General features: G+C 46.7%; 1 protein-coding gene across 1 annotated transcript in view; it reads left to right on the top strand.

Annotated features, from left to right (window-relative positions):
* The first annotated feature begins 4,295 nt into the window (after positions 1-4,295).
* The window catches only part of PKDCC (protein kinase domain containing, cytoplasmic), a 36,368-nt gene continuing 13,473 nt past the window's right edge, over positions 4,296-27,190 (top strand). The window contains exons 1-4 of the mRNA XM_027750306.2: positions 4,296-5,278; positions 19,240-19,362; positions 22,396-22,667; positions 26,480-26,559. Of these exons, the coding sequence (XP_027606107.2) occupies positions 4,613-5,278; positions 19,240-19,362; positions 22,396-22,667; positions 26,480-26,559 (1,141 nt within the window). The 5' untranslated portion in view covers positions 4,296-4,612. The remainder of the gene's footprint in view (positions 5,279-19,239; positions 19,363-22,395; positions 22,668-26,479; positions 26,560-27,190) is intronic.

The raw sequence follows: 27,190 nt of genomic DNA on the forward strand, positions 1-27,190 counted from the left end.
AGAAGCTTTCCACGCTGCACTGAAAGCTGACAAATCCTTGGCAAAGCAGGGAATGACGGAGAGATTGGACATGGAAGACTCCTCAGCGAAAAGGCATGCAGGACGTGGACTCTATTTTCAAGGGACTTCTGGCCTCATGTCTGAGGCTGGACTTTCCAAGAAAGCTCTCTTTCCACATCAGCCAGAACAGGTGGCCAGGAATTCAAAAGGTAATGAAGTAATTAAAAAAAAAAATTAACTCCTTCATTGTCAAAGGGGAATCATGTGAGCACAAGACACTTCTGGAAGAACAAACTTCCTCAGGAGAAGCTCTGAACAATTCCGGCTCCCAATTTCCAGTTGCAGTTTAAGTAAGATCTTGAAGCTACCGATGCTTGAAAATGTGGGACTTCCTTTTTGGGGCCTGCCATCAAAATCCCTTGAGACCAACAGTGGTACTCGCTTGAAGATGCGTGCTTGTAAATGTACAACAGGGATAGTGGAGCTTAGCTTAGCAAATTTCATTGACCCCACAGACTAGTGATGCCCATGCAGCCAGGCTGGGAGCACAGAGTGGGACAGGAGCATAGGCACTTCAGACTGCTCCTAGTTGGGTTCGGAGGCTGACTCCTGAACATCTTTCCCATCACCCATTCCTGAAACACAAGCTTTGCCTCCAGGATGGCCATGGCTCCTGCAGCAACAAAATTATTTCCCCAAGGAGCAGTAAATGTATTGCCACGATCTTAATCTTATTTAGCGTGGCAGCATGGTTTTAATTTTTCCATGTTTGATCCCTCAGCTTTAGGAATATTGATAGCAATAGGGGCTGTGAAGATCAAATAAAGAGCAGCTTGTTGCATATGAAAAAATACCCTTCAGTCCTCACTCTCTCCGCGGTGATTCAGCTTTTCCAACTGCGCTGCCGAGATAAAAGGCTCGCATGTGAGCAGAAGTGTTAGCAAGGTCTGTAATGCTTTCAGCGCAGCCCCTTGAAAAAGAGTCTTGGCTGCGGGAGCAGATACTTTCTGCTCGCAAACCTCCTCCCGCGGCTGGGAGGCGCTGGGGGCGCAGCAAAGGCTGCTGCCCCCTTCTCACGCCAGCACTGGATGAGGCTCGCTGTTGACTTTAGCTCTGATGATGCACCCGTGTCGTTTTCCTGGGCAGGGCGGATTGAGGAGGCAGGCTGTCCCTCCTCGCCCAGCCGGGCCGAGCCGGGCCGAGCCGAGCCGGGCTGCGCCCCCACGGGCCGCCGCTTCGGCATCACCCCGGCACCGCCGCCCTAATCAGTGGCAGGCCCCGGGCTTGGGGTAATTAGAAACATCGAAGGGGCTTTCTGTCTTTTGAAATCTGTCTCTCAACATCAAAGTGTTCCGTGCAAGTCATCCTCCAGAGGCCGGCTCCCATATCTAAATGAGTGATGTATTTCATGGTATCTGTCGGGAGGGATATAATGAAGAAAACTGGCTTTGAGATGGAGCATGATGTGAAAAACAGGTGGACGGCTGTTACGGAGCATCTGTTTTGCGGTCCGGTTGTGTTCCAGTAAACTGCACAAACACGGTGGGCGCGCAACCTCCGCGGGCGCACAGCCTCTGCGGCGCCTGGGAACGCACCGTGTCACTGCGGACCTTGTCCCTCCCGTCCTGCAGGAAAAGCGGGCACTGCCCCTGCCTCAAGAAGATGTGCACTCCTCCAAACACTCGGGGATGCGGGTACCATGCGAGGTACCTGGCAAAGCAGGATCTCCTCTCGCTCCGCGCTGGCCCTGCCCCTCCCACGGGGCTGCCTTCATCGCCAGGGCCACCCTCCGCTTTCGTGGCGCGCTCGGCCCCTGGGAGAAGCCGGCTCCCCCCTCCATGAGGCAGTTGGCCTCGATTCGCCTCCGATTTGGCCTGTAAGTAATATTCCGCTGTTTTCACACCACTTGCTGGTAACGATTCCAGGGCCGCCTCCTCTGTCGGCTTGCACAACCGCGCCGACTGTATTCTGCCTCTATCTGTGCAATAATAGAACGTGTTGGCTCGTATCAACCAAGCCGTAAATCCAGCCGACCGTGCAAGTTTGAAGCGCACGGGCAAATCGCCGGGATTTCCCCGGAGGACGTGCAGGACGGCGGGTTGCGCGGCGGCTGCGCGCCTTCTGCGCGCCGCGCTAACAGCGCACCGGTGGCCCCCTCAGCGGTGGCTTGGCCTACAACGCACGGTTTAGGATGATCGGCTGGGTAATATTGCACGTTATCTTTTCAAGAGCCCTCTGCCCTGCCAGGGGTCGGGGGAAGAAGGGCTCCGCAGCGGGGGAGGTCCGGTACAGTCAGATCTCCCACACCTACCGCGGGAAGGCAACCCGAGCCTCCCGTCGCCTGCGGGGACTGGGGGATCCCACTCAAAACAGGGAGGGCTGCAGGTGTCACAACATCTCTGGAAACTCATATCATACCGTTATGAGCCCGCTTACTTTGAAAAAAAAATATTCCGGCTTGCAACGCGTGCTCTACACTCGTGAAATTCCACTGACTGCAGCGGGAACGAGCTGGCTCGGGAAGCCCGCAACCAAGCTGCCTTGGCACGGCTGAAAGGTAAAACGCTGCTCTCACTACATAAGAACAGAAACGATTACAAGAAAACAAAACAAAGGAAAAAAAAGAAAATAAAACAACTCCCAAAAAACCAACCAACCAACCAAAAAAAAAATCCTCCCCAAAAGCACAAAAACCCCAACACACCTTCTTCCCTCCTCCAAAAAAAAAGAAAAAGGCCTCCCCCCCCATGGGTTGCAGAAAGCATAAAACCCCGACTCTTCAACACCCGCATCGTGCCTCCCCCCGACCCGTGGTCTCCGTACCCGGGGGGAGGGCAGGTGGCACTGCCCCGGCGGGCGGAGCGAGTACCGCGGGGCGGCCCGCAGCGGGGTGCGGGAGCGGAGCGCCCGTGGAGGCTGGGCTGGGCGCCCGGGAGCCTGGTGCCCCGCCGGGTACAGACACCCCCCCCATCCCCCAGTTGTTATTTTTATTTTAATTGGTGATTACGCGCCCTCCCGTCACTTTTCTGCAGAGGTTAGTGGCTGCCTCGGGAGTCCCGCGGGGATGGGGCGCCCAGTTCCGCAGCAGTCCGTGCCTTTGCCACCCCGTGTGCGGGGCCGCGGGTGGGCTGTGCTCCCGGTTCCTGCGGAGGGCTCTCGGGAAGCAGCGACAGAAAGGCTCCGAGGCTGCTGGGAGAGACGGTCCGTCTCCACATCCCCTGCCGAGGCTGCCTCCGCCCGCCTCCTCTCGGTCTCGCCGCTGCCTCCGGTCCCCGGGCGCTTCCCCGCGGGTCTGGGCGCCGGCAGCGGCAGCTGAGGTTCCATGAGCTCCGTTTTCTGTCAGCACTGGAGGAAACGCTGGCGATCACAGCTCGCTGGTTCCCGGGAACCGCTGCTGGGGTTTTTTTTGTTTGTTTTGGTTTTTTTTTTTTTTTTTTTTTTTTTTACACTGTCTATCCGATGTGTATTACCGAATTGTCTCGTCCCTTTCCCTTATTGGCAATGATTTCCCGCTTCCATTGTGGTGAACTTTGCCTCGCCTGACTCTTTACGGCTTTTCTCTTGTTGATGGTCTCTCCTTTGTGGAAGTTTCGCGGGCTGATTGTATTTGTTAATTAGTTGCTAACAGCATCGTAATGTGGGCTTGATGGATAACCACGTCATTAGCGCTCACCCCTGCAATTCACATTTCCAACGGGGCAGGGGCTACCCCATGCCGAGCCCGTGATTTGTGGCTGTACTTTCCAATGGGTGACACGCACCCCCATCCCCTCTCTCCTCTCCTGTGTCGCGGCTGGAGGGGGCGCGACCGATGCAATTTTCACTCCGAATGACGAACCCAATAGCTCCCGGCTGCAGCCGCCTCCTTTCGCTTTATTTTGGTGGGGAAAAGGTATCGAGCCTCCCTCCTTTGTGTGGCTCTGTGGGTACGTGGGTGCTTGCACAACACACCCCCACACACCCCGTGGCTGCCTGAAGGGGGGCGGACACAAGAGCATCCCACACAAACCGCTGCCGGGGCGACTGTCTCCGCGCTGCGCGGACACGCGTAGGAAGCACCACAGCTCCCACCCCGCCTGGCGGCAGCGCCCCTGGCCCGCCCTGCCCGGCAGCCCCCGGCGGTAGCGCCCGACGGGGGGGGTCCACCCGCCTGCCCCGCCTCTCTCCGCGCCTTCCCCGCCGGGGGGCTCGGCCGAGCTTGGGAGATGTAGTCCCGGCTCCCGGGCTCGCCGGCGGCCGGCGGGACTTCTCCGGGGGACTACGTTTCCCAGGCCCCCCTGCTGCTCGGCCGGGCCGCGGGAAGGGCCGGGCTGTCAATCAGCGCGCGTCGGCGGGGGCAGCGGGACGGGGATCCCCCCCGCCCTCCCCGCGTCCCGCTAATAATAAGTGCTTCAGAGCCTTTAAAGCAGGGAGGCAAGTGTCATGCGGGCACGCCGTAAGGGGCTGAGCTCCGGCTGAGCGCCCGGGGCCGCTCTGCCGCCGGCATAGCCAGGAGTTTAAAAAAAAGAGGGGAGAAAAAAAAGGAGGAAAAAAAAGCCTCGGAGCTGGTTCCCGGGAAAGGGGCGAAAGGAGAGAAGCCCGAAGGGCTGGACAAGCCGTCAGCGAAGTGGCGATGAGGCGCAGGAAGACGGCGGTGGCGGCTGGCTGCTGCCTCGCCTTCCTCCTGGGCACCCTGCTCAACCTTCTCTTCATCCCCGGCTCCGAGCACCCGCCGCCGCCCCGCGATGAGGTGCCCTCCTCCCCGCCCGGCGCCCCCCTCTACCCGCCGGAGGAGGAGATCGGCGGCGGCCAGGCCGCCCTGGCGCGGCAGATCCGCGAGCGCTACGAGGAGGTGCTGCGCTACCGGCAGCACCGGGCGGCGGCGGCGGCGGGGCGGCGGCCGCTGCGGCCGCGGGAGCGGCGCCTGATGGACCTGGCGCCGCCGCGCACCTCGGCGGAGCAGCCGCGGCCGCCGGGGCCGCGGGGCCGAGCGGCGGCGGGGCCGTGGGCGGGCGCCTCGGCCGAGCTCTCGCTGGAGCCGCCGCTGCTGGGCTGCCGCGACATCCGCGATGTCAGCGGCGTCCAGTACCTGGGCTCGGGATACACCAAGGCGGTCTACAAGGCGGTCCTCAACCGCACGCTGGCCGTAGCTCTGAAAGCTGTGGACTTCGGCGGGCACGACATCGCCCATTGCGTGCGGCAGTTCTCCGCCCTGGGGGACTGCTACCGCCTGGCCGCCTACAAGATCGTCAAAGAGATGATCCTGCTGCAGCGGCTGCGCCACGCCAACGTCCTGCAGGTACGCGGGTCGGGCGCGGGTGGGTCGCGCTGATTTTCCACCGTTTTCTTAGTCCTGCCGCGGGCAACCTGTCGGAGCCGCCGCCACCGCTCCCAGCGCGCGCGGGGAGCGGGCTGGGACCGTGATGTGGAGCTCCCGGGAATTTGCACACACCTCCCCTGCCCTGTTCCGTGGGGAGCCGCAACCCCGCCGAGAGGCGCGGTGGGGGCCGAGACAGATGTCCCTGTCCCTGGCACGGCGGCTCCGCACCTCCTCTCCCCATCAGATATCCGCGGGGAAGGCAAGAGGCGCGTCGATGGGCGCTTTCCGCTGGCAGTAGCGGTTCTCACCCCCCGTTGACAAGTGAATCGCCCTGGCCGGGTCCGGGGGCACGGTCGGGGCACGGTGCGGCATGCGGCGCGTTCCCCCTACCGCCCGGCATCCCCCCGCGGCGGCTGGCCCTGCGGCTCCCTCTCTGATCTGTCTTCCTCGTAAACAAAATGAATATTGAGGTGGGGAAAGGGGCGAGGGAGAAGGCTGAGGAAGAACTGGGAGATCCAAAAGTACTCCCCAAATGCGGGAAATAAAGGCCGGCTTGAACGCGAGAGCCGCAGGCTCCGGACACCCCCGGAGAGAAGGCGGCGGCAGGGTCACCCCGGCAGCCTCTGCTTGGGCTCCCGGCGGGCGCAGCCTCGGCGGCGGCGCCTGCTAATTCTACGCAGCCCCCGCACACGAGTCAGCCCACGACGTGCTCACCCGGGACAGGCCGGGTGTGAGTCTTGCTGGCCGGTGCGCCGGCACCGCAGCACTTGCCAGAAGGGGCTGCATTGTAGGACTGTTACACATCAGCATGAATCTCAGCGGGTCCATTTGGATGTAAATGCTGGTATGGAAATTCCTATTGCGTTTCGCATAGCATGAGCGTTGCAGTAGAATAAAAAATGAACGTTAGACCAGACGGTCTCACAGTAGGTGCTTTTTGAACTGAATCGGGTAAAGGAGTTTTGTGTTTCTTCTTCAGCAGCTGCAGCAGGAGTACCAGCTCCCCCACGAGAACTTCGGGTCCCAGCGATCAAAGCTCTCGAGTTTCATATACTGTTCAAAGGCTGGTCATTATTTATCCATGCAAGAAAATAGATATTAACCAACCTTCCTTCATTCATTCCTTCCTATTTCCATATTCTTTCCTCTGTGGTGCTAGGTCCACCTATAATGCATAGGGTGAACAACATCTTGCAATACGCAAATACCTGTGCTCTTAGGAAGGATGTTAGTTGTTCCTGTTATGCTCTGATAAATTCTTTTTGGAAAAGCCGTGCTTGGGTGCAGCCATCGTTACTGACTGTATTGACAGCAAGAAACACACCCTAATTGTAAGCTGTGAGAGGATTTTTCTTTCCCCCCAAGATTGTCTTTTTTTTTTGCTCAGTGTGAGTTGGCCAGGTTGAACTTGAAGTGTGTATTTTTAAAGTCGTGAGTCATTTTGGTAGGTACTAGTGTTTCTTTCCCGTGTTATTTGTGTATAGTTTTCTTCTCTGGAAAAATTAATTTGTCATTAATTTGGAGCCAGCCACCCCCCCCCCCCCCCCAGAATGTAAGGGGGTTGTGTTGTCTGTCCCTTGCATGTGCGGGCAAGGGGGTCCTCCAATAGTGCTGTCGAAGCTGCCCACAGCCCCGCCCCCCCCCCCGAAAACCTTGGAGAAGTTGCAGTAATTCACTCCTCCATTCTGGGATGTCAGGTGGACTCTGGAGGGGGAAGCAAAGGTGAGATGTGGGGTGTCTTGTGGCGGGGAGCTGGAGCAGAAGCAGCTGGAAGATGTGCAGGCGCTTCCACCAGCGCTGGAAGAAACACGCCCAGCCTCCGTGCTGGGAAAATGCTCTCATGGGCAAAAATCCTGTCTGTTAATTAGGGCTTCATATTTACATGCCACCCAATTTAAAAATAGATTACATTTAAATCAGAAACATGTTTTCAATTTCGTTCTGATTTTGTGGTTGCGTTTTCTTTTGCCTGCCCTCCGGCAACATCAGCCCCGGTGGTGCTGCCAGGCTGGGAGCAGGAGCCCCTGAACGTTTCTCCCCCTTGTTGTTTAACACACTGCATTCTAGGGGTGCACAGGGACGGATCGCTGTGGCCTGGTTGAGGGTCAAACGTATGATAGGGGACTGTAAAAATCAACCTGACAGTGTCTGTCTGGGCACTGTTGGGGCAGCACTGTGGGCCAGGAGCAAGTCTCTGGTGTCATGCGGGAGCTCTACAAGTGGTGCAGAAAATGGGCATCGGCAAACAACATGAAATGTATTGATTATGTCTCTGTTAAAATGTCAAAGGGGACAGGATTGGCCGACCTCATGATGGATTTTTAACTTGTTTTCAACGGAAGCAGACCCGGGGCTTAGAATTCACTGTCCAGGGTTTGCTGCCGAGGCAGAGGAAATCAGTTCAAAAGTCAACGTCTTCTCCCCTCCCCTGCCTTTTGACAGGCGCTTCAGCTCATATTAGCTGGCGGACCGCACCAGCGACGGATGCCAAAGGCACGACACCACATCTATTGGGCCAGCAAGGGCCGGGAACTTTCCTGCTTTTGCTTCTTACCTCGTTTTTGCTCCTTTCCCCTCCCTCCTTGGCGACTCCCGGCGTACCCAAATAAGAGTCGGCTGCTATAAATAGCAGGAAGGACATGCCACCCTCCTGCCACCCTGCCGTGCCGAGGGAGGGCAAGGCTCGCGGGCAGCCCGCAGCAACCCCGGCTGAGGCAGGTGGGGGGAACCGGGAGGGTTTGGGCAGGGCGGCGACACCCGCCCGGTCACCCCTCCGGCTGCGGCCGGCGGGGTCCCCCCAGCCCCCGCCCGGGGCTGGAGGCGAACCGGGGCTGCTGGAAGCAAGTCTTCCTCCGCCTCCCCACGCTGCGGGCGTGGGAGGGAGCGGCCCCGGGGACCCATCCACGCAGGCGGCCGGCAGCCGCCCTGCCTTGAGCCCTCCCTGCTCTCCAGAGCATCCCCGGCCCCGGTCAGGGGCTAGTCGGGGTGAGTGCATATTCGAGTTTCTTTTGCTGGAAATAAAGTTTTGTGTCGGTTCAGTCCTAGGAAAGGGGATTTTCCTGTAAATCTCTGGCAGCTGACAGCCTGAAGTGTAGTTTGTAAGATAACAGGCTTGTTCTTTACTGTCTCAGCAGTTCTCATTCTGGCCTGTCTCTTGTCAAAATCAGCTTTTTTTTTTTTTAGCCATCCTTTTTAAAAGACTTGATTACTGTACAGTATATGATAGAAGGGAAAAGAGCTCTTTCCAGAAAGTACCAGTGCCTTCAGACAACATGCTGACATATTCACTGTGCCCTCTGCCTGGGGAAGGAGCCAGATGTGTCAGCTCTGGCAGATGTGGTGAATCAAGTCTAGCAAAAGAAACGCGGAAAACCAACAAGAGGGAGAGTGGTTTCACATTAGGCAATGCTGAGGCAAAGGCAGCTTGCCTTCCTGTTTTTATTTCTGTGCTCTGCCCATCACTTGCACGAAGGACCAGCACTGGGCCGTCGCCCCCCTTGCCCGTGCAGTCTGGGGCTACCCGAGGCTTCCTGGGGTGGCAGCCGCTGGGAAGGGCAGGTGCAGGCTGCAGTGGAAATATATTTGCTTTGGAGTGGGGAAGAGAGGGGTAGTTCATTAAAGTTGATTTTATAATGAAGGGCACTGGGGAAGAGGGGGAATTGGGTCACTGATTTATTGTAACAGAGGATTTAGTAGCCCGCTAATTGCTTTGCAGTCACTCTGTGTCAAATGCAGTGCCCGATCTCTTCCTTTCCCTCCATGCTGTGGTTTCTTTTCTTGCAGAGTTCAAATGCTGCTGTCTGAATCCTGGCTTTCCGTGCATTTTAGTGGGGAAGATGATTTAGTGTGCTTTAATTCCTCCCTGCCCATATTTGAGGAAGAAAAGAAAATCAAACCATTTGCAGTTAATTTCAAACAACGAGCACGATTGTAGTGACACAAAGGCAGTGTTTGATTTACTGTAATAACGTAATTATAGCCCTGGAGTATCAGAATTAAGGGTGTTGCCATTCTTTCTTCGTTTGCATTGCTGAAGAGAAGGGGAGGGAAGGTCTGAAACTGCAGATGTTTGGAAAAGTGCAAGCTTATTTCTGTGACAGCTATTTATCAGCACTTCCAGTGTGAGTTCACAATGATTCGTTTAAGAAGGAGCTACCACTTTCTTAAAAATACACACAAAAGCTCAGGGAAAAGGGTTGGCTTTGTCTGAGGCTGATGGAAGACACTAGCTGCTAACAGCACCGTTGGCTTGCTGGCAGCCCAGACAAGGCCGGTTCATTTGGTGTAAAGTTTAAACGTGCAGATGAAATACGAAGATGGCATCTGCACTAAAAAAGTCACCATCCAAATATCAAAACAGTTTCTGTATGAATTGGTTCAGTTAGTTCTATTGTATTTTTAAGTAGTCATGATTACAGTGAGAATATTTGTTTCTTGGAAAATTAATTGAGTACAATAGTGCTGCAAATAATACATCACTTGCTGCTGACAAGTAGACTTAAGATATTGTGCTAGCCAATCACAATATTTTTAAATACCTATTTTAAAATAAGATTTTCTTTTCTTTACATGTGATAATTAACAGAAGTTTTTACCCTGATGGTTTCCCTATACTTGTGCATAGCCAGCAGGATAGGGCATTTTTAATTTTAATGTGAGAATTAAAATAATAAAGCTTTTTATCCAGTTTTCTTATTCCAGGTGGAAGTAGACAATCTTTCCAAGTCTGAAGAAAGTCAATATACAATTAATTTCCGGTGCAAACACATTTGCATAGGGAGTGTATGGACTCTTGAAGATCTGGTCCTTCACCATCCTTCTTGCAGCAATCCACAATTGTTTTTGCAGAAGGCTGGGGGAAGGGGAGATCATGCTATGGTGGAAACAGCTACTCAGGGACTTCAGGGACTGCCAGCGGGTGGGCACTGAATCCCTTTTGTGATGGTAGTGGTGCAGGATTCCCAGCAATAAGTCTCGATCCCTGTCTGGCTGGACTTTGATCATCACATCTTTGAGAACTGCTAGCCTGTGAAAAGTGCTGCAATTGCTGGATGAGTACACAGAGAATTTGTGATTCTGAATTTTGGATGGGGCAGCAGAGGTTTCCAGCTCTTGGGGATCAAACCTTTCAAAACCATGTACCTAATGAGAATTAACCTTCCAGGCTGGAGCTGGTGTCGGTTGGGGTCTGACCATGTACCCCACATATACTCATCAGTAAGGCATTGATGCAAGTAGGAGGGTCATTTTACATTGGGAATGCTTTCTAATGCTTTTCTAAAATAGCTCAGTTGAGCTTTTTCTGGGACAGGTTGGCTAAAGATGAATGAGGCCACTACGCGGTGCAAGACCTGGCTGACACTGTTTAAATGGCATTTGTATCAGAGGAACTTCAGGTCTCAGACAGATGAGCCTGCCAGGTCTTGTCAGTGGCAGGAGAGGTTTGCAGCTCTTGCTGGCCACCTCTGGAAGTTGCTGCCACCACTGCTGCCCGGTGAGCAGTGATGGAGCTGCTTCTTTGTCCCAGTCAGTTCATTGCTTGACATTGCCATAGGTGCACCTTGAAGGAGATGAGACATCTAAGTCTCTTGGGTACCCTTCAAAATTGTTAGTGGTGGTTTGATATAAGGTGTTGGGACTGGACATTCATGTGGGTGGAGAGAAAAAAGCAGGCAGTGCCACCTACTGATGGCTCGGTGGAGACAGCCCGCAGCTGGTAACACATGTCCCCACAGCCCCAAGGAGCTCGGGTGGAGTGGAGAAGGGCAGTGAGAGCAGACAGATGCGGTTTGGCGAGGAAAGAAGAATTACACAAAGTGCTTCTTTATTGCAAGACTGCTTCCCAAAAGGCCCAGATGTTATCCTGCACTTTTAAGAGTGAAGAAAGGATCTGTTAACAAGAACTCGGGAGCTGCTGGAAGCATAGAGCTGATACAATTGCAAATCAGCTCTAACTGTTCGTGTCCCTGGAAGGCAAGCTGCACATCTTGATGCTGAAGTCACCAAATAACATTTTTTCCCATTGAATTGCTTGGGATGGCAGAGGGTGTTCGACTTACAAAGCTGCTGGTGGGAAGAGATTTCCATAACGCACGTGCCATCACATAAGTTAAAAGGGCTACGTTGTCCCTACTTTTGAAAGTAGCATTCATAAAACTAATCCCAGTCATTTGCTGAATGATTTCTATGGTTGCTTCTCAGTTTTATGTGCCACATAAATCATTCCAGAAGACTCTGGTTTGAATTTCTTCCTCCTTTATGGGGGCTGATGACTTGCAACCTCATCCAGTTTCTTTGAGGAGAGCCCAGCATTGCTTCTTCTATACAGTGGCTTGGAGAGATCACTGATCACCACAGGATGCTGTGGGTATGATCGACTTCTCCCTTGCTGTTTGCCTTTTTTCATGGGAGCAACAATGAATGAACAAGGCAATTCCACCCTGTCAATATCCTGACCTGGAATTAGTTATGACCAGGACAGAATTGTACAGAGAAGCACATGGTTTTTATAACTTACCCTTTCACTTCCTGCTGCCTGCCTCCCTGCCCAGTGTGGGATACCTAGGTAAATCTCTTTTCCCCGGTATCTAGTGAAAAGATGTGGGAATTGTTCAAAGCTGCACCCTGGAAGGTTGAGACTTGACACTAGAAAGGGTTGACAAACACTGAAACAGGCTTCCTAGAGAGGCGGTCAATGCCCCAAGCCCATCAGTGTTTAAGAGGCATTTGGACAATGCCCTTAATAACATGCTTTAACTTTTGGTCAGCCCTGAAATGGTGAGAAGTTGGAATAGATGTCATTGCATATCTCTTCCAACTGACCAACTGAAATATCCTAGCCTATCGGATCCAATCCAGTCCTATCTTTGAATCGTATAATTGTGGCCCTTTTGTACATACTCTGTCTTCTAGTTGCAGCTCTATTTGGAAAGGGCAGGCAGGTCTGTGGTGGTTGGCCAGGGAGACAGGAGATGACCCTTGGAAGGATATACCAAGGCTGGCATAGCTCTGCTCCTGTGGCCTTCTGCTTGCTGCCTGGATGCAGAGAGCGTTGGTGTATTCAGGCATTAGCTGGGGCCATGCTTGGAAGTGTTCCAGCCCTGGTTTGTGAAGTGTCTGCCTCAAATGTGCAAGCTGGAATTTTTTAAAGATTTTATTTGTGGATTTTTGTTCCAAAACAGTCATCTGATGGTTCAGGTAGATGCCTTGTGGCATCTAACTTCTATTGCCATTTTTCATTTCTGTGATGGCCTGTGATGACAAAAAACTTGACAAGATCTTGTTCTCATAAGCACTGTACTAATACTAATATTGACTCTAGACTGATTTTAAAGGAGTTGTTATTTTTCGTTGCACTTAGCTGAACTTGCTCAGTTTAGGTAATAGACACCAAATGTGGGTATTTTATATTGGTTTAGACTGAATTTGGAACAACTTAGTTTGGAAAGGCTTGCCTTTTTCTAAGACTATGTAGCTGCAGAGAGACTCCAAGCTTACTTTAAAGCTTATCATGATAAAGTTCAAAATGATATCACTCAGATACCTAAGAAACAAGAATTACAGAGACGGATTTATGTTAATGAACCCAAGACAAGTTTTTCTGAACATATGATGCACAGAGGTTATTTGACAGTTTTGTAATGCAGAATCATGTAATGACAAAGGGTTGAACTTGCAGTGTGGTGGAACTGAATGCAGTGGCTGTGGATGGAGGTGAGGGGAGCTTTGTGATCTGGCTATTTACAAGATAATGAATTATGCCTCCAGTGATATCAGCCTGTTTCCATTGAATTCATGGTTGTATGAGTGATCTATTTGTCTTCACTGGAAGACTTTACAAGAGTAGTCTGCTTGTCTGACTAAATATTTGCAGGGTTGGGCCTTGAGCCTGTGCAGTGCAATGCAAATTCAAAGTCCTGTAAATGTTTTTAGTAGAAGAATTTTCCACTTCAGAGTATAAGGAAAGCAGGGAGAGTAAAAGGGAGATAACATTACTAAATCATAAGATTATAGCCAACATAATCTGTGTCAGAGCAGCAGGTATGTATGGATATGTATACACACATATATATATAAAATATATGGAGATATCTGTGGGCCTCTATGGATACAATGACAGATATGGTAAGATACACATACAATTCTGTTTCTAAGTACTGCATTCCAATTTTTCTGTTAATGAAAATGTTTAATTACGTGTTCACTAACAGTGCCAAGTGTGAGGTTCTTGTACCTTCTAGTTCTTCTGGAGTTTAGTGCTAATCATAATAATACATTTATAAATAAAAGCCTAGACAGAGCTATGACTTTAGAGTTTAATATTTGAATTCCCCACTGCTTGCTCTAGGTTCCTGTATCCAGCAGCCAAGGAAATCCTGCCTCACAGCTGTCAGTGCACAGTTTGGGTCCTGGTCTCAAAAGGTTCTGCGTAGTGCTGGGGATACTCTGTATGAAAGTCTTTTTCCAGTGAAACTCAGCACTTTGCAGGGCTTGATTGCTGGATTTCAATGGAGGAAAATCAATTTATGTCTTGTGTGCCATCTCTATATATTCTAGCAGGAAAGTTGACATTGGATTGATCTTTATTAAGTTTAGACATTTCAGGGAACTCATCCTTTTTCCAGGGAGATGCATGTTACAGGTTTGCAGGTGCTTTTTGGGCTGAGTAGGTGGGGCAATGTATAAAAGTATTTTAGTATATATTTAAAAAATATATAAAGCATATTAAAATATAGGTGCAGATATCATGTATACATTTGATATCAAAACACACATATGCATATATGTCATATATACACACATATATACATAGATATGTGCTTGTGTATATATGTATGTATATTTATATGTGCATATACTATCAGCAATGAAGGCAAATACTTAAAACACGAGTTGCTAATAGATCTTAGTGACACAAATGTCTCAAATCATGTATTGGTAAATCATAGCTGTATCAGGCAGTACTGGGGGTTTCTACTCTTGCAGGGACTGTTTGAGTGCTCCAGGGATGAAAGGTGAATCCAAGGACTGGTTGCGTAAAAATATTACATTCACTTAGCAATAAAGTAGCTTGTAAAATGTGCTGTTCTGGTTTTGAAACATAGCAGCTCAAGCAAATGGCTCATCAAAAGGTTACCAGTGCCAGTGGGAGCTTTTATTTCCTCTGGGCACTGAAGCAGTTCAAAATACAGTCTTGACACAACCAGTTTTGATTAAGTAACCCTGTGCCCATATATTTTTGAAAAGAAAGGATGTGTGAAGTGTTGACTGCTGTTGCTCTTCATACAAGTGAGATTTTATTTAATTGCACTTTTCTATTGTGGACAGCACTTGTGCTGTACTGTAGTCAGTGTAGGCAAGTCCAAATTAAAAGAGAAGAGTGTTAGAATTCTGAAAATTGCTTCTGGTGTAATGCCGTTGAGCCTGTCACTTATGTTACAGCTGCTAGTGGTGTACTTGAAGTTCTTGTTCCTGGACTCATGGAAATCTCACATTCATTAAAGAAAAAAAGGGGAAATTTCCAGTTCTTGTGATTGTAGAAGAAGAAAAATATTCACAATGTGTTGTAATTTTTAGGGAAATGGTATGGTCTGTACAGGGGCATGTTGCCCTCCAGCAACCAGGGCAGTGAGCCTGCCACAGCCTGGCAGTGGAGCCAAGCTGAGCTGACAGAGCCCCTACTAGGGAAAGTGTTTGGAGACCCTGGCTAGAAAAGGTGGGTCCTACTGTTTCTGACTGAGCAACCTCCATAAATGAAATGTAACACTTTGGCAGTGGTTCTGGCTTGACATTTATTTTTCTGAAAGTCTGGCCAGGGCGCCTATGCCAATGCAGGAGGGCTCATCGTTTGCACAGACTTACCCTGCTGATGACAGCGTAATAAGCTTCATTTTGTGTTTTTATTCAGTAAGCATGTTGGCTTTTGTGTAGAGGATGACCTCTGCTTTTGCCCTCCCCCACTGCCTCAGCTCCTCTGAAAGGGGCACCTCTGTCCCCTCAATTTGTAGTAAAAGGGAATTGTAAAGGGAGGCAAACTGACCGGCTGTAGGGACATAGACTCCTACAATTCAATATGACTTTCACAGAGGATGACCTGTTGTGCCCAGCATGCTAAAAACTCTTGGTAGTCAGTGGGAGTTTTGGGTGCAGAAAGACTAATGCAGGACTGAGCCATTATGACCGAAAAAATCCAAACGGTGAGGGACTAATTCAGTAAACAGGACTACTTGAAATGAATTATGGCACGTGATGTGAGAACAGGTCAGCATTTCATATCTGGCGTACGTTTTTCTAAACAGATAGAAAGGCATCCCCATATCATGACTGTTTGCTATTAGATTCTACACAAAAATATATTGGGATGGCATTTAAATGCAGTGACTCGAGATAGCAAAAAGATGTGGGGTTGTATTTCTTTCCATTCATTTAATTGGAACCATGCTGATAAAGCGTATGAAAACCATCACTCTTGAATATGTCTGAAGTGTAGCTTTGTGACGCTGAGAATGATGTCCAACCTAATAGAATTTCAGATAGAAAAGATATTTTGGCTCATCTTTTGCTTCCAGCTATATTCAGTTTCCCCGTGTGGTTATTTTTCTTGTTATTTTATGCTCCAGCTATCTGTTTCTTACTTCACTGTCTGGGAATACAAACCATTCTGTCTCATTTCTGACCTTAAAATGGATTGGACAGAAACAAAAGGAAGTTAAAAAAAAAAGTGTTTTGGGTGGTACCTCTGTACTTGTTTCTGGTGTTGTGTAAGTAATCTTCTTAAACAAACGGCCCAAGTATTACTGTCTGGGAATATTTTGCATCCACATATATATGTTCTGTGTGCTGGGTGGTGGTTCATCAGGAGGGGATAAATGTAACCATTTTAGATGTTTAATTGGCTGTTGGGACTTGCCCAGTTTGTAATCATGGTAATTGCACGTACAAATATGGCCATGTAATTACATGTGCATTTTTGCGTTTACTTTCAGGAGTTCATTTAGAAAAATATAAATGCATCCCAATAAATCCTTTATATCTCAGATTTCTGTGCTTTTATAACTCTATATAATTATGTAATAACACTGCATCTGGAGAGGCTTCACTTAAGTAAAAGCAATAAAGAGCTCAGGTTAGAGTATATATATTTTGAGTTAGACTTATACTAACTTGCTCGGTACTGTGTTTTTCAGCTTGTAAGGCTGATTAAGTTCAGCAGTACTTGTGCAAAAATTTTTTCTTGGGAGAATGAAGAGCAATTTAGTATTAAACCAAAACTAGATCAGGTCATTTAAGCTTCCACAATGACTGAAATGATTAATGGGTCTTAATATAGTAAAATACACACTGAATACTCAGATACTCGGGCAGTGAAGAGTTTTGCCAAGGTACAAATTGCACACTGAAATGAAAGATTTGCTTATGAGCAACGTTCCAGATCTCTGAGATCAAACTTAAATCATTATTATTACTATTGACATTCATGAATTGAGGTAAAATAGACGCAAATAGGTACTGTAATTTCTACTTATGTGATAATATGCACATAAATAGATAGCAAGAATAATTTCTCAATATTTTGTGTGTACAAACATATATGTTTAATATTTTTATAATCAAAAGGAATGGATAATTGTTGTTTGTCTTCTGTATTCCCCGAATTGTTGTCACAAGTGTTGAGAATGTCTAATGAAGACTGATACCTTTTTTGTATTCAGTGTTACTTTGAACTAACAGTTATTGTGATACTGTTATTTCCCAGTCTGGATTGCTTGCCGATTTCCCTCATGGCTTTTTTCCCAATGGATAGTATTACTGTGCTAAGGACAAAAGCTGAACTCTGCAGATGATAAAGAAACAGATGCTAGATTTTGACATTCAGAAGTGAGGGGTTTTCAAACCTACTGAGATTCATCCTGCCTCCTTAGTCTGCCCACACGCAAGAGAGATGTGAAATAGTTGGTAGGGACTGCAGAATCCATCTTGTCCCTGAGAAAATAGTATATATTGTGTTAAATATTTTAATTTAATTTAATTTATGGTTAGCTCAGAAGGCTTAAACAATTTTCTGATGTGATCCTCTAAGATAGTTTGTAGCACGCAAAGATTTAACTCCTGTCACTAAGCTGCAGAAAAATGGTGTCACAGATGATAAGTTACAAACCCAAGTCTTGTCGGAATGGCTCTAAATTAAGAAATTATTGCTGTTGATATCTTTGTCATAGTTGTGGCAGTAAAGACAAAGGTCTGTTTTCGTACTTCAAATGTTCATGTTGGCATCTATCACAAATTCTCTTTTTGGCATGTTTTAAAATAAAATCTTCTAGCTCTTTTTTTTTTTGTTTAGGTTAATGTCCGTGTTTAAGCAGCTGTTTTGAAATACACTGCCATTTTTACACCAAAAAGAAAAATTGTTTACTTCTTTTACATTTTTTGGCACCCTTTTTTCCTTTAAATGTAGACAGCTCCAGTCAAAACTAGCAGCATGGTTCATAACAAATCCCGTATTTGCTGACTTTAGCCTGGTCTTTGCTTTTCTGCCTGGGAAGGTCACAAGCCGTAAGAATGTGCTTGATACTGGAATCTGCTCACAGCGGCTGTGTGCAGCCTCAGCCCGCTCCCTCCAGCAATGGCACTCGCTAGTCTGGCTCTGCTTTCCTCATGATTTCATGTTGGTCCCTGTTCTGGTCTGCGTGAACCTGGCTTCTTCTGCAGGGCCATATCTGAGTCCTCTCAGCACAGAGGAAGCCCCCTGTCACCTTTCCTGAGCTTTTTAACTAAAAGAGGTTTGAAAAATCAAATTACTCAAGGCAAGACAGTAGAGTAACAGCAACAGGGCATTTTTTAATGCTGCGTTTTCACACAGGCCCTTTTATTGCATGTTTTATTTGACTGGGGGCAGAGATTACATTTAATTTTATTTCATGTGCATGCTGTTCTGGCTGGAAAGTTGCGATCAGATCCTTATCAGGCTCATTTAACAGCCTCTCTGTTAGGGCTTGGCAGGGAGTTTGTAAAAGGCTGTCCCTCAGCCCTGTCAGACATTGTCCCACTCCATATAAAGCAAGACATCTCTTCTCCACGGTCTTTAAATATTCTTCTTGTGCAACTGTTTGTGCAAGTAAAAGTCATTTAAATGTCCTTGGAAAGCAAATAAAAGAAGAAGCTGGAGCATAGCTGAAATTATCATTTAAATGCTTTTAAATTGTAGAAGCTACTGGCAGATAGTATTTGGAGTATTTGCCCTGCTTCAAATGATACTGTACACAGAAGTCCATCAGGTATAGCAAGAGGCAATTTCTGTTTCTGCATTCATGGATATTTTAAATTATTGCTGTTTTTCTTCGTATGTGTTTGTGGTGGGTTGACCCTGTCTGGATGCAAGATATCCACCAGTGCCATTTTCTCACTCCCTTCCTCAAATGGAGAGGGGAGACAAAATATAAAGAAAGGCTTGGGGGCCAAGATAAGGACAGTGAGAAATCACTCAGCAATTACTGTCATGGGCAAAACAGACTCAACTTCGAGAAAAATTAATTTAGTTTTATCACCAATCAAATCAGAGTGGAGTAATGAAAGATAAAACCAAATCTTAAAAAGACCTTCCCTCCACTCCTCCCTTCTTCCTGGGCTCCACTTCACTCCTGATTTCCCTATCTTCTTTCCTGAGTAGTACAGGGGGATGGGGAAAGAGGGTTGTGGTCAGTTCATCACACGTTGTTTCTACTGCTGCTCCAGTGTGTGGGGTCCCTCCCACGGGAGACAGTCCTCCATGAACTTCTCCAGTGTTGAGTCCTTTGCATAGGTTACAGTTCTTTATGAACTGTTTCAGCGTGGGCCCCTTGTAGGGTCACAAGTCCTGCCAGAAAACCTGCTCAAAACCTCCTTTGGGAATCCACATGCTGAGGTACGTTACACTGATATTACCTGGTTGTGCTTGTTTTCAGCTCTATGGCTATTGCTACCAAGACAGCAATGACATCCCAGACACACTGACAACCATCACTGAACTGGGCTCACCTTTAGAGATGATTCAGCTTTTACAGACTTCCTGGGAAGACAGATTTCGGGTGAGTAACAACTGTTTTATAAGAACTCTTAAGAGAGAGAGGAATACAAAATAATATTATGAAGCAGGGGTTATGTACTATTCAGTGCAATTCACATTTATTAAATGTTTGTTTTGCATATGATTACATCTTCATTTAGAAACAGTATGTAGCACTCCCTTTCTGCAGCATTTAAGATGTTGTGCTATTTTGTCTGTTGATGTTATCTAGTTGCAGCCAGTTATATGGTTTTTACATGATATCTTCAAATATTTCTTTCTTGTTAAAGCTTGAGGGCCAGGATTTTTGGCATTGAGCATTGTGCTCTGCAACTGGGATTTAAACAATAGAAGGATGTTACATTTCTCTCTTGATCCTTATCACAGGTTTGTTTTATAATTGTTTTCTACTGCTTCCTGCTCTGTTCGTTTTTTACTGGAGGAAGAGTGAAATAAATGTACACAAATCTCAAACCCAGTTTGTCCACCGCATTGGCAATTTACCAGGAGCATGAAGGTCACACTTAATTTGTCCAAAATGAAGCCAGACTGCAGCAATGCTTTGATCAAGACAGCACTGTCTCGCTTGATGTATGTTGGGATGTGTCGTTGTCTGAAGTTAACTCCCTAGGACGTTGAAAGGCAGCAGCAGTCTTCATCTAAAACACTTTGGATTGCTTGGCTGCATCTGTGCCAGAAAATTAAAAGTGCGCCTGACTGATCTCGGAGTCGAAACAACAAGGTGCAGCCCACGTCTGTGCTATTGAATTCTTGCACTCTCTGAAGGCTGCGAGCAGGATGCCTGTCAGAAATGGTCCCTGGGCCGTGCTGCCTTCTGGATCGTGTCTGAGGGCAGTGCGGGAGAACAGCCTTAGTCCCGGTCAGACCTGGCACAGAGACCCTGCTAGCCAGTGTGCATGTGGGATTAAGTTCCTGTGCCCAGGAATGTTCCCTGGCAGAGTTTATTTTACTGATATAGCTGGAGCAAGTGTGTTCCCCGTGCTAAGCTTCAGGTCCCTTTTCCTGAAAGAAACCTGATCTTGATAAGCGGTACAGGTACTCATCAGGGCTCCCAAAATACAGAACCACCTGCCTTTGTCTTTTCTCATCCAGGGAATGCAAATAGCGGACTGTGACAGAAATTATGTACTGAGTAAATGACCAAGAGATATAGTAGATTATGGATAATAAACAGAGAAGTTTCCTTCCAGTGTGAATATTTCCGAGTGAGCAATTGCAAAGGGAGGTGAAGATGCTGAGCTGATTCACAGAGGTAGAATTATAGATGAAACATTCCTGTGACCACTGTAATGAAGTCATGCTCACTAGTTTGTCTAGGATGCAACTAACTTAAAGAGGAAGGAAATAAAATTGCGTCTTCTTGCTGTGTGAGATTTGTTTGTGGTCCAGTCCTGTTAACGGCTGCATAAATACATGACCTTGTTCCTACAAATAGTAATTTCCTTGTATTGAGGAACTCAGCAGTAAACTGAGTAAGCCAGGGATATGTGATACAGAGCAAAGCCTTCTTCTGTGTGCTTAAAGCTTGTCGTATGGGGGCATTTACAGTCTCAGCCTGGCAACGGGTCTGCACAGCAGAGCCTGTTGGGGTTGGTCACAGAGGTTGCTGGTGCAGGAATAGGGGCTTTTTGACATTTGAGAAAAGGCAATAATTTTGGATGACAACCTGTGTTTTTATTCAAGCTTTTTTTATTCAAGTCCTGGGTTTGTTTGCAATTGAAGATATGAATATTATAGGCTAGTTTGGACTGGATGTGCTTTTTCTATACAGTGTAGTGAGGGGTGACACATACATGAGTTTTATGTCCTTCCAGAGGGAGGAAAGCGTGGTTAAGTTTGGCATTCCATAACTAGGCCTATCTACACCTATAAGTATCTCCATGTGAACTATGGTATCCTGTAAGTAGGAGAAAAATGTTCGTCTGGTCAACCAGGAGAATGAGTATGTAGAAGCATGAGATAGTCCTAATGTCCCACAGGTGAGGGGTCTATGAGGAATAGTTTCAGATATGCTCAGCTTTCTTATCAAGGATGTGTTTAGGTGTTCCCCTGAGTGTATCATTTATGCCCCAAGATTGGATTTGACTCCTTTAATGCATGTACCCTTAACATTGTATTTTAACAGAAAACAAAGATTATGTATAAACAGTAAAAAGCTTGCTAGACTGACTAAGACCTGTTATTAATTTAATACATAAAATAAAAATTCCAGCGTTTAACTGTGCTCATATTAATGCTATATTTGCATTAATAGGTTACATAGTGGATTCTAAAGGAATGTGTGAATTGAAAACAGTACTCTGGTAAGGGGGCGGAGTTCAATGTTCATCGAATTTGCTGTCTAATAACAGTTCTTCAAGTTACAAACCTGCAATTGAAAAGTGAAACATCAGCGCAGAGCTCCCACCGCAGCCTCAAAGCGGTGCATGAGGGTCCATCAAGACATATGTGCTCTACCTTGAGGCATGCTGAAGAGTTACAGAGGAGCTGTGGAGCTCCTCTTTCTGGGAATTTACTTCCTTCTCCCCTGGAAAAAGCCAAACATCAGAGGAACCAGTGGAAAAAAACTATAAAAGCAGTCAAAAGGCATGATCAGTACAGAGGCAATACAGACACTGTCTGCAATTGGGGCTCCAGGCGTGGGTGCAGGGCAGTCCAGCCAAAATTTCCAGACCTGGAGTTTGTAAAAGAGCGGGATCAGACTGTGTGGTCAAGGCCTATGTGTAATGTCTTATTAAAAGTTAGTGCTTTTATTTCTATTAAAAGTAAGAATAGCAACAATGAGCCCTGCTTCAAGAATAGTGTGGGAAAGCACTGGTAAAGAAGCTTATTTTTGTTGCAGGTCTCTAAGGGTTTTACAATCAGCTATGTTAATGCTGTGAAAAATACCTTGGTTGCAACACTCAGTTTTGAGGATAAATTATAATGCTTATATTAAGTCATATAATTATGAACATATCTTCAGCTAAAGTGGTTTCGTTATATACTTTCCACTGAGAAAATAATGCAAAGTACCCATGTTTTTGTGTTTTAGATATGTCTCAGCTTAGTTCGGCTTCTGCATTATTTGGCTCACTCTCCTCTTGGCTCTGTGACATTACTGGATTTTCGTCCTCGGCAGTTTGTGATTGTGGATGGGGAGCTGAAGGTGACAGATCTGGATGATGCCAGCATTGAGGAGAGCTCTTGCACCAGTAACAGTGACTGCTTCATGGAATTCCCTGCGAGAAACTTCACCCTGCCCTGTTCGGTTGAGGGACGGTGTCAGAGTATGAATGAAAAGAGGAATCTCTACAATGCCTACAGGTATGTGATTGGATAAGGTAGTAGAGAATTAAGAGTGGGCCTAAAGCTTCAGCATCCTTTACAGTTATGCACCTCAATAAGCACATACTGCCTCAGAACCAACACCCAAGGGTCAGCGTAGCTGTGAGTAATTGTTTAATTTGTGAAAACATGTAGCATTTATAACTTTTGAAAAATTTTGCATACTCTGAGTGTGATTCACCACTCAGTGTGTTGGCTGAAAGACAACACAGAATCAGACTGAATTCTTCACATAGGTAGAGATTTTCATGGGAGCGAAGCAGAAGCACTTGTGGAGCTGGGGGCCCACAAGCTCTGTGGTGGGATGATTCCAGCAGCTCTTCTTTGGTGTGAGTTAAGAAGGGTCATCATGTGTTTTCCACCACCAGCTCAGTAAAGGGCTGATTTCAGAGGCAGAATTAGAGCTCAGTTCACATCCTGCACTCTGGCTTAATGCTCCTCGCCTTGCCAAAGCCTGCCATGGTAGGGTGATAGCAGCCCTGGTGCAGCCGTGGGGCTGCCGAAACCACCCTCAGTTGCTGAAAATCTGGGGTGTAAGCCCAAACCTTATAAAGCAAGGGGTGGTCTTTTCACCCTCCCCTCCCAGCCCTTGGTCTCTATGGGCAGGAACTGGGGGACTCACTCCCAGTGTCGTGCTCACAATGGGGGACACATAGATGATGGGTCATGCTGGACCAGTTGGCCACGCTGAAGAAAGTGTTCAGCTGGTGCATCCATGTTTGAAATTTGACTTTAAAGGCGCCTTCAGATTTACAACTGAGCCCTTCTGGGCAGTGGTTTTGTGTTTGTGGTCTCAGATCTTCCCCACTGACCATCACTCCCCTCGAAGGGGATGCTGGGGGAGCTGTGTCACTGCATTCCAGGGACTCAGTAGTGGGATGCTCAGTGCCGTGCTCCTTCTGCTGCTGCTGTTTGAGCTCTGCTGGGACAGGGTGGCTGCCTTGTCTGATCCAGATAGGAAGATGGAGATCTCAGAGCAGAGTCATAATGGTGTGCTCATTTCTTAGACTTCCCTTTCAAGTATCATGCCATTCACTGCCTGCCAGACCACAGTGAGGAGAGGCTGCTCCAAAGAGAGCCTTCCGCTTTGGTCTCAGGGCACTCACTGGCATGTGTGTTACATTAGCTGACCACACTGAAATGGGCTGCACCACATGACAGCCATCTGCAGTTGTGCAGTGCAGTATTTAGAGTGTCCTGCAAAAGTTTCCATTTCCATTTGCTTGGCTTAAAGATCTTGCTTAGCTTGCTAGCTTTTGGTTAAGACTGTTTTACTGGTCTGGCTAAGAAACCTTTAGTAGGCACCCATCCATCTCGGTGGTAAGTGGGGATATGTCTGTGGTGTGGTGGGCTTGTGGCAGGTTGCTGGTCATGCTGAAGGAAGTGGTCTTTTTCTATTACAGTTTTTAGTATTGCCTTTGAACCACTCACCAGCATGTATTGCACACACAGTGCCCCAGTGTTTTCAGCTCCTGTTTTAACTTAATTTGATAGAGACAGTGGGGTTTTGTTGAACGGTGGATGCATGTTATGGTAGGCTGTGACCACCCATGCTAGGTAGGGCATTACGACAAACCCTATGCACTTGTCTCAGAAGGTGAAATCCTCACTTCATTAGGGGCAGGCTACTAAATTTCTTATTTTCATGGATGCACTCTGTTGTTCTAGGCTTAGAGGCTAATCTCAGTAAAGGGTTGCTGGTGCTGTTAGGTAGAAGCAGCAATATGTCGAACAGTGCACAAACCCCCTATAATTGTCAAACATAGCACGCCCTAGCCTTGAAAGCATACTTAGTCTATCTAGCTGGTTTCTTTATGAGGTAAATAATTAAAGGAGAGAAAATATTTGGGAAAAACCTCTACTGTGCAAGAACTGGCCCATCATGACTTTCAGATGGTTACGTCCTGTCACAAATGTGTCTCTATGAGTTTTCATCCAAATGTTTGGGGGAACAGTTTTCAAAGCACTGGACAGTTTTGAAAGTAAGCATAATTAATATTTTGAAGTAGTAACCAATGGCTGAAAGGAATTCTCCATCATTGACAATCCTTAAATTAAGATCAGATAGTTCTCAAAAAGAAACAATTTGTAGGAACAAATGTAAAAAGATCTGACAGTCTGTGTTATGCAGATCACAAGGGATGCCACTGGCCCTGGAATCGATGAATAACAAATGTTTCTGCAATTAAGTTGTGCAGACGCCAGTGTCTATACATGTCAGAATTTCTCATGTGGGTGTTTGCGTTAGAACAAGTCATATATTTCTGTAGCCATGGAAAAACAATAACCTCCATGACTTGCTTCCAGCCAACATTTAGCAAAGTAAATGACAGCTACTGAATTTTTGCAAAGAACTATTTACAGTCAGTTGGACTCTGCTTTAGGGATAATCTCTAAGCAAAAAAGTGAGGTAAAATTTACAAGACAAATTATTCATCACAAATGTTGTGCTGCTCTTCAGATATCTGTATGTATTTATATTGCCTGTTTTATACTCACTGTTAAGGAAACCTACAAGGGGATAATCCCAGTTGGGAAAATCATAAATACTATTTTTGTAAGGGATGAAAAAGGGAGGTACAATTTCAAGGAAACATTCATTGTATAAGTAGAATTTCAACTCAATAATACCTGCATCTATGATGAATTTTTGGTATCAGTAACCTAATTTCTTAATTTGTGCTAATGTAAGGCGTCTGCTGGTCTCCCTCGAGTATGAGTCCCTGGGAGTTTCCATTTGACAGTGTGGTCTCTGTGTATGAAAAAGCGTTTCCTTTGCTTTGCAAGTTAGATGTGAAGCATGGAAATTTCTCAGTTGCGTTATTGTTCTTTTCTTCAGCTAATATTTATGTCCAATAGTTCTGTTTATATTGTTGATCATGAACTGTCCAACTCCATCTTAGGTTTCTGTGACACTGAGTTTGTTGCAATATGTAGTAATATTGGAAGAGTAATAGAACTTTAAAGGAAGAATATGAAAATTAAATGTACTACAAGTGATGGTAAAGGCATGTTGTTTTTTCTTTTGTAACTAAAAATACTAAAGTGGAGTGGTGGATTCTCCTTCTCTGGAGATACTCAACAACCATCTGGACACAATCCTAAGTAATATGCTCTGGGGGTCCCTGCTTGATCAGGGAGGCTGGACTAGCTGACCTCCAGTGGTGTTTTCCAACCTTACCCATTCTGTGATTCTGTGTGTGTGATTCTGTGATTATACATCCATCAGTGAATACCTACATGAATGCACCTTGAATATAGATAAATGATGAGAATAGAGAGGACATTCTGTATGTATTCCAGTGGGGTTAAAACAGTAGAAGAAGGCTTTCTCCTGTCAATTAGTTGGAAAATCTAACAAAAGTGTAGAAAAGAAAATAATAGTCATTTATTTGAAATGAATAGAAATATGATTTATGCACTTTCAGGGTTTGAAAAAAAAAAGCCAAACCCAAGACTTCTGGGATTGATTGCTTTTTAGTTTGTTAAAGTACAGACAACTTTGCAAATAGTCATCCATGGGGCTTCACAGCAAATTGCTATATTAATGGAACATTTACATGTAGGTACAAGGCAGCCTTGTGTATAACAGCGTAGTCTAGGTATGCCAGACAGCTGTGTGAATAGTCTCAGCTATGTATTTATTTGACTATAGAATATGGTTATATTTCCTGAATAGGTCACTGGCATATAAGCAATAGGAATTTTATTCCTTATGATGTTCAGGAGTTACCAGACATTTTTTTAATTCTTTAAAATCAGTTTCAATATGGGTTACTTTTCTATTGCAGGTTTTTTTTTACCTATCTTCTTCCACACAGTGCTCCATCCTCACTGAGACCATTATTGGATAAGATAGTCAATGCAACAGGTAATGACAATAAACATAGTAATGCCAAGTACTTAGTTTTTCAGTGTGACTACCGTGTTTGAGATGGGGAGGGTGCTGTGTTTATGCTCACTGCAATAGAACCAGATTGTTTTTCTATCCATGGTAAAATTACTCCTGTACAGAGAAGGCAAGAAGGGCCCCATACACCAGAGAAATCCCATTTTGAGATTTTATCTAGGCTTCACAGAGGTATTTGCTTCATCCTGACACCTCAGCGCTGGGGTGAACTGCATCAGAGTGCAATTCCTTGTGGGACCTGGAAGTACTTGTGTCCCCTAAAAAGAGAAATTTTAGTGGTAAAACCCAGAATACTTCCCCATTGCCAATGATACAAGTGGTGGTTTATACCTCAGAAGCCAGAGGCAAGTGACGTTGCCGTAGATGTTTACTGATTACCAAGGTAGAGCCTTTGAGTAGTTGCATGTGCCTGTAAATCTGATTCAAGGGTTTTTCAGTGCATTGTTCCATTGTGCATCAAAGGGGGAAATTAATGATGCTGGGCTATAGCTAATTAACAAGCAAAGCTTTGGAGTTCCCTGTAGTTGGCTGAAGTTCATCCCTTGGGGGGAGCTCACCTCAGTGTTTTCTGCCCACAGGCCTGGGATTCCCA

This window comes from Pipra filicauda, unplaced genomic scaffold (assembly GCF_003945595.2).
Source record: "Pipra filicauda isolate LSUMZ 115617 unplaced genomic scaffold, ASM394559v2 scaffold51_size4534324_pilon, whole genome shotgun sequence".
NCBI lineage: Eukaryota > Metazoa > Chordata > Aves > Passeriformes > Pipridae > Pipra > Pipra filicauda.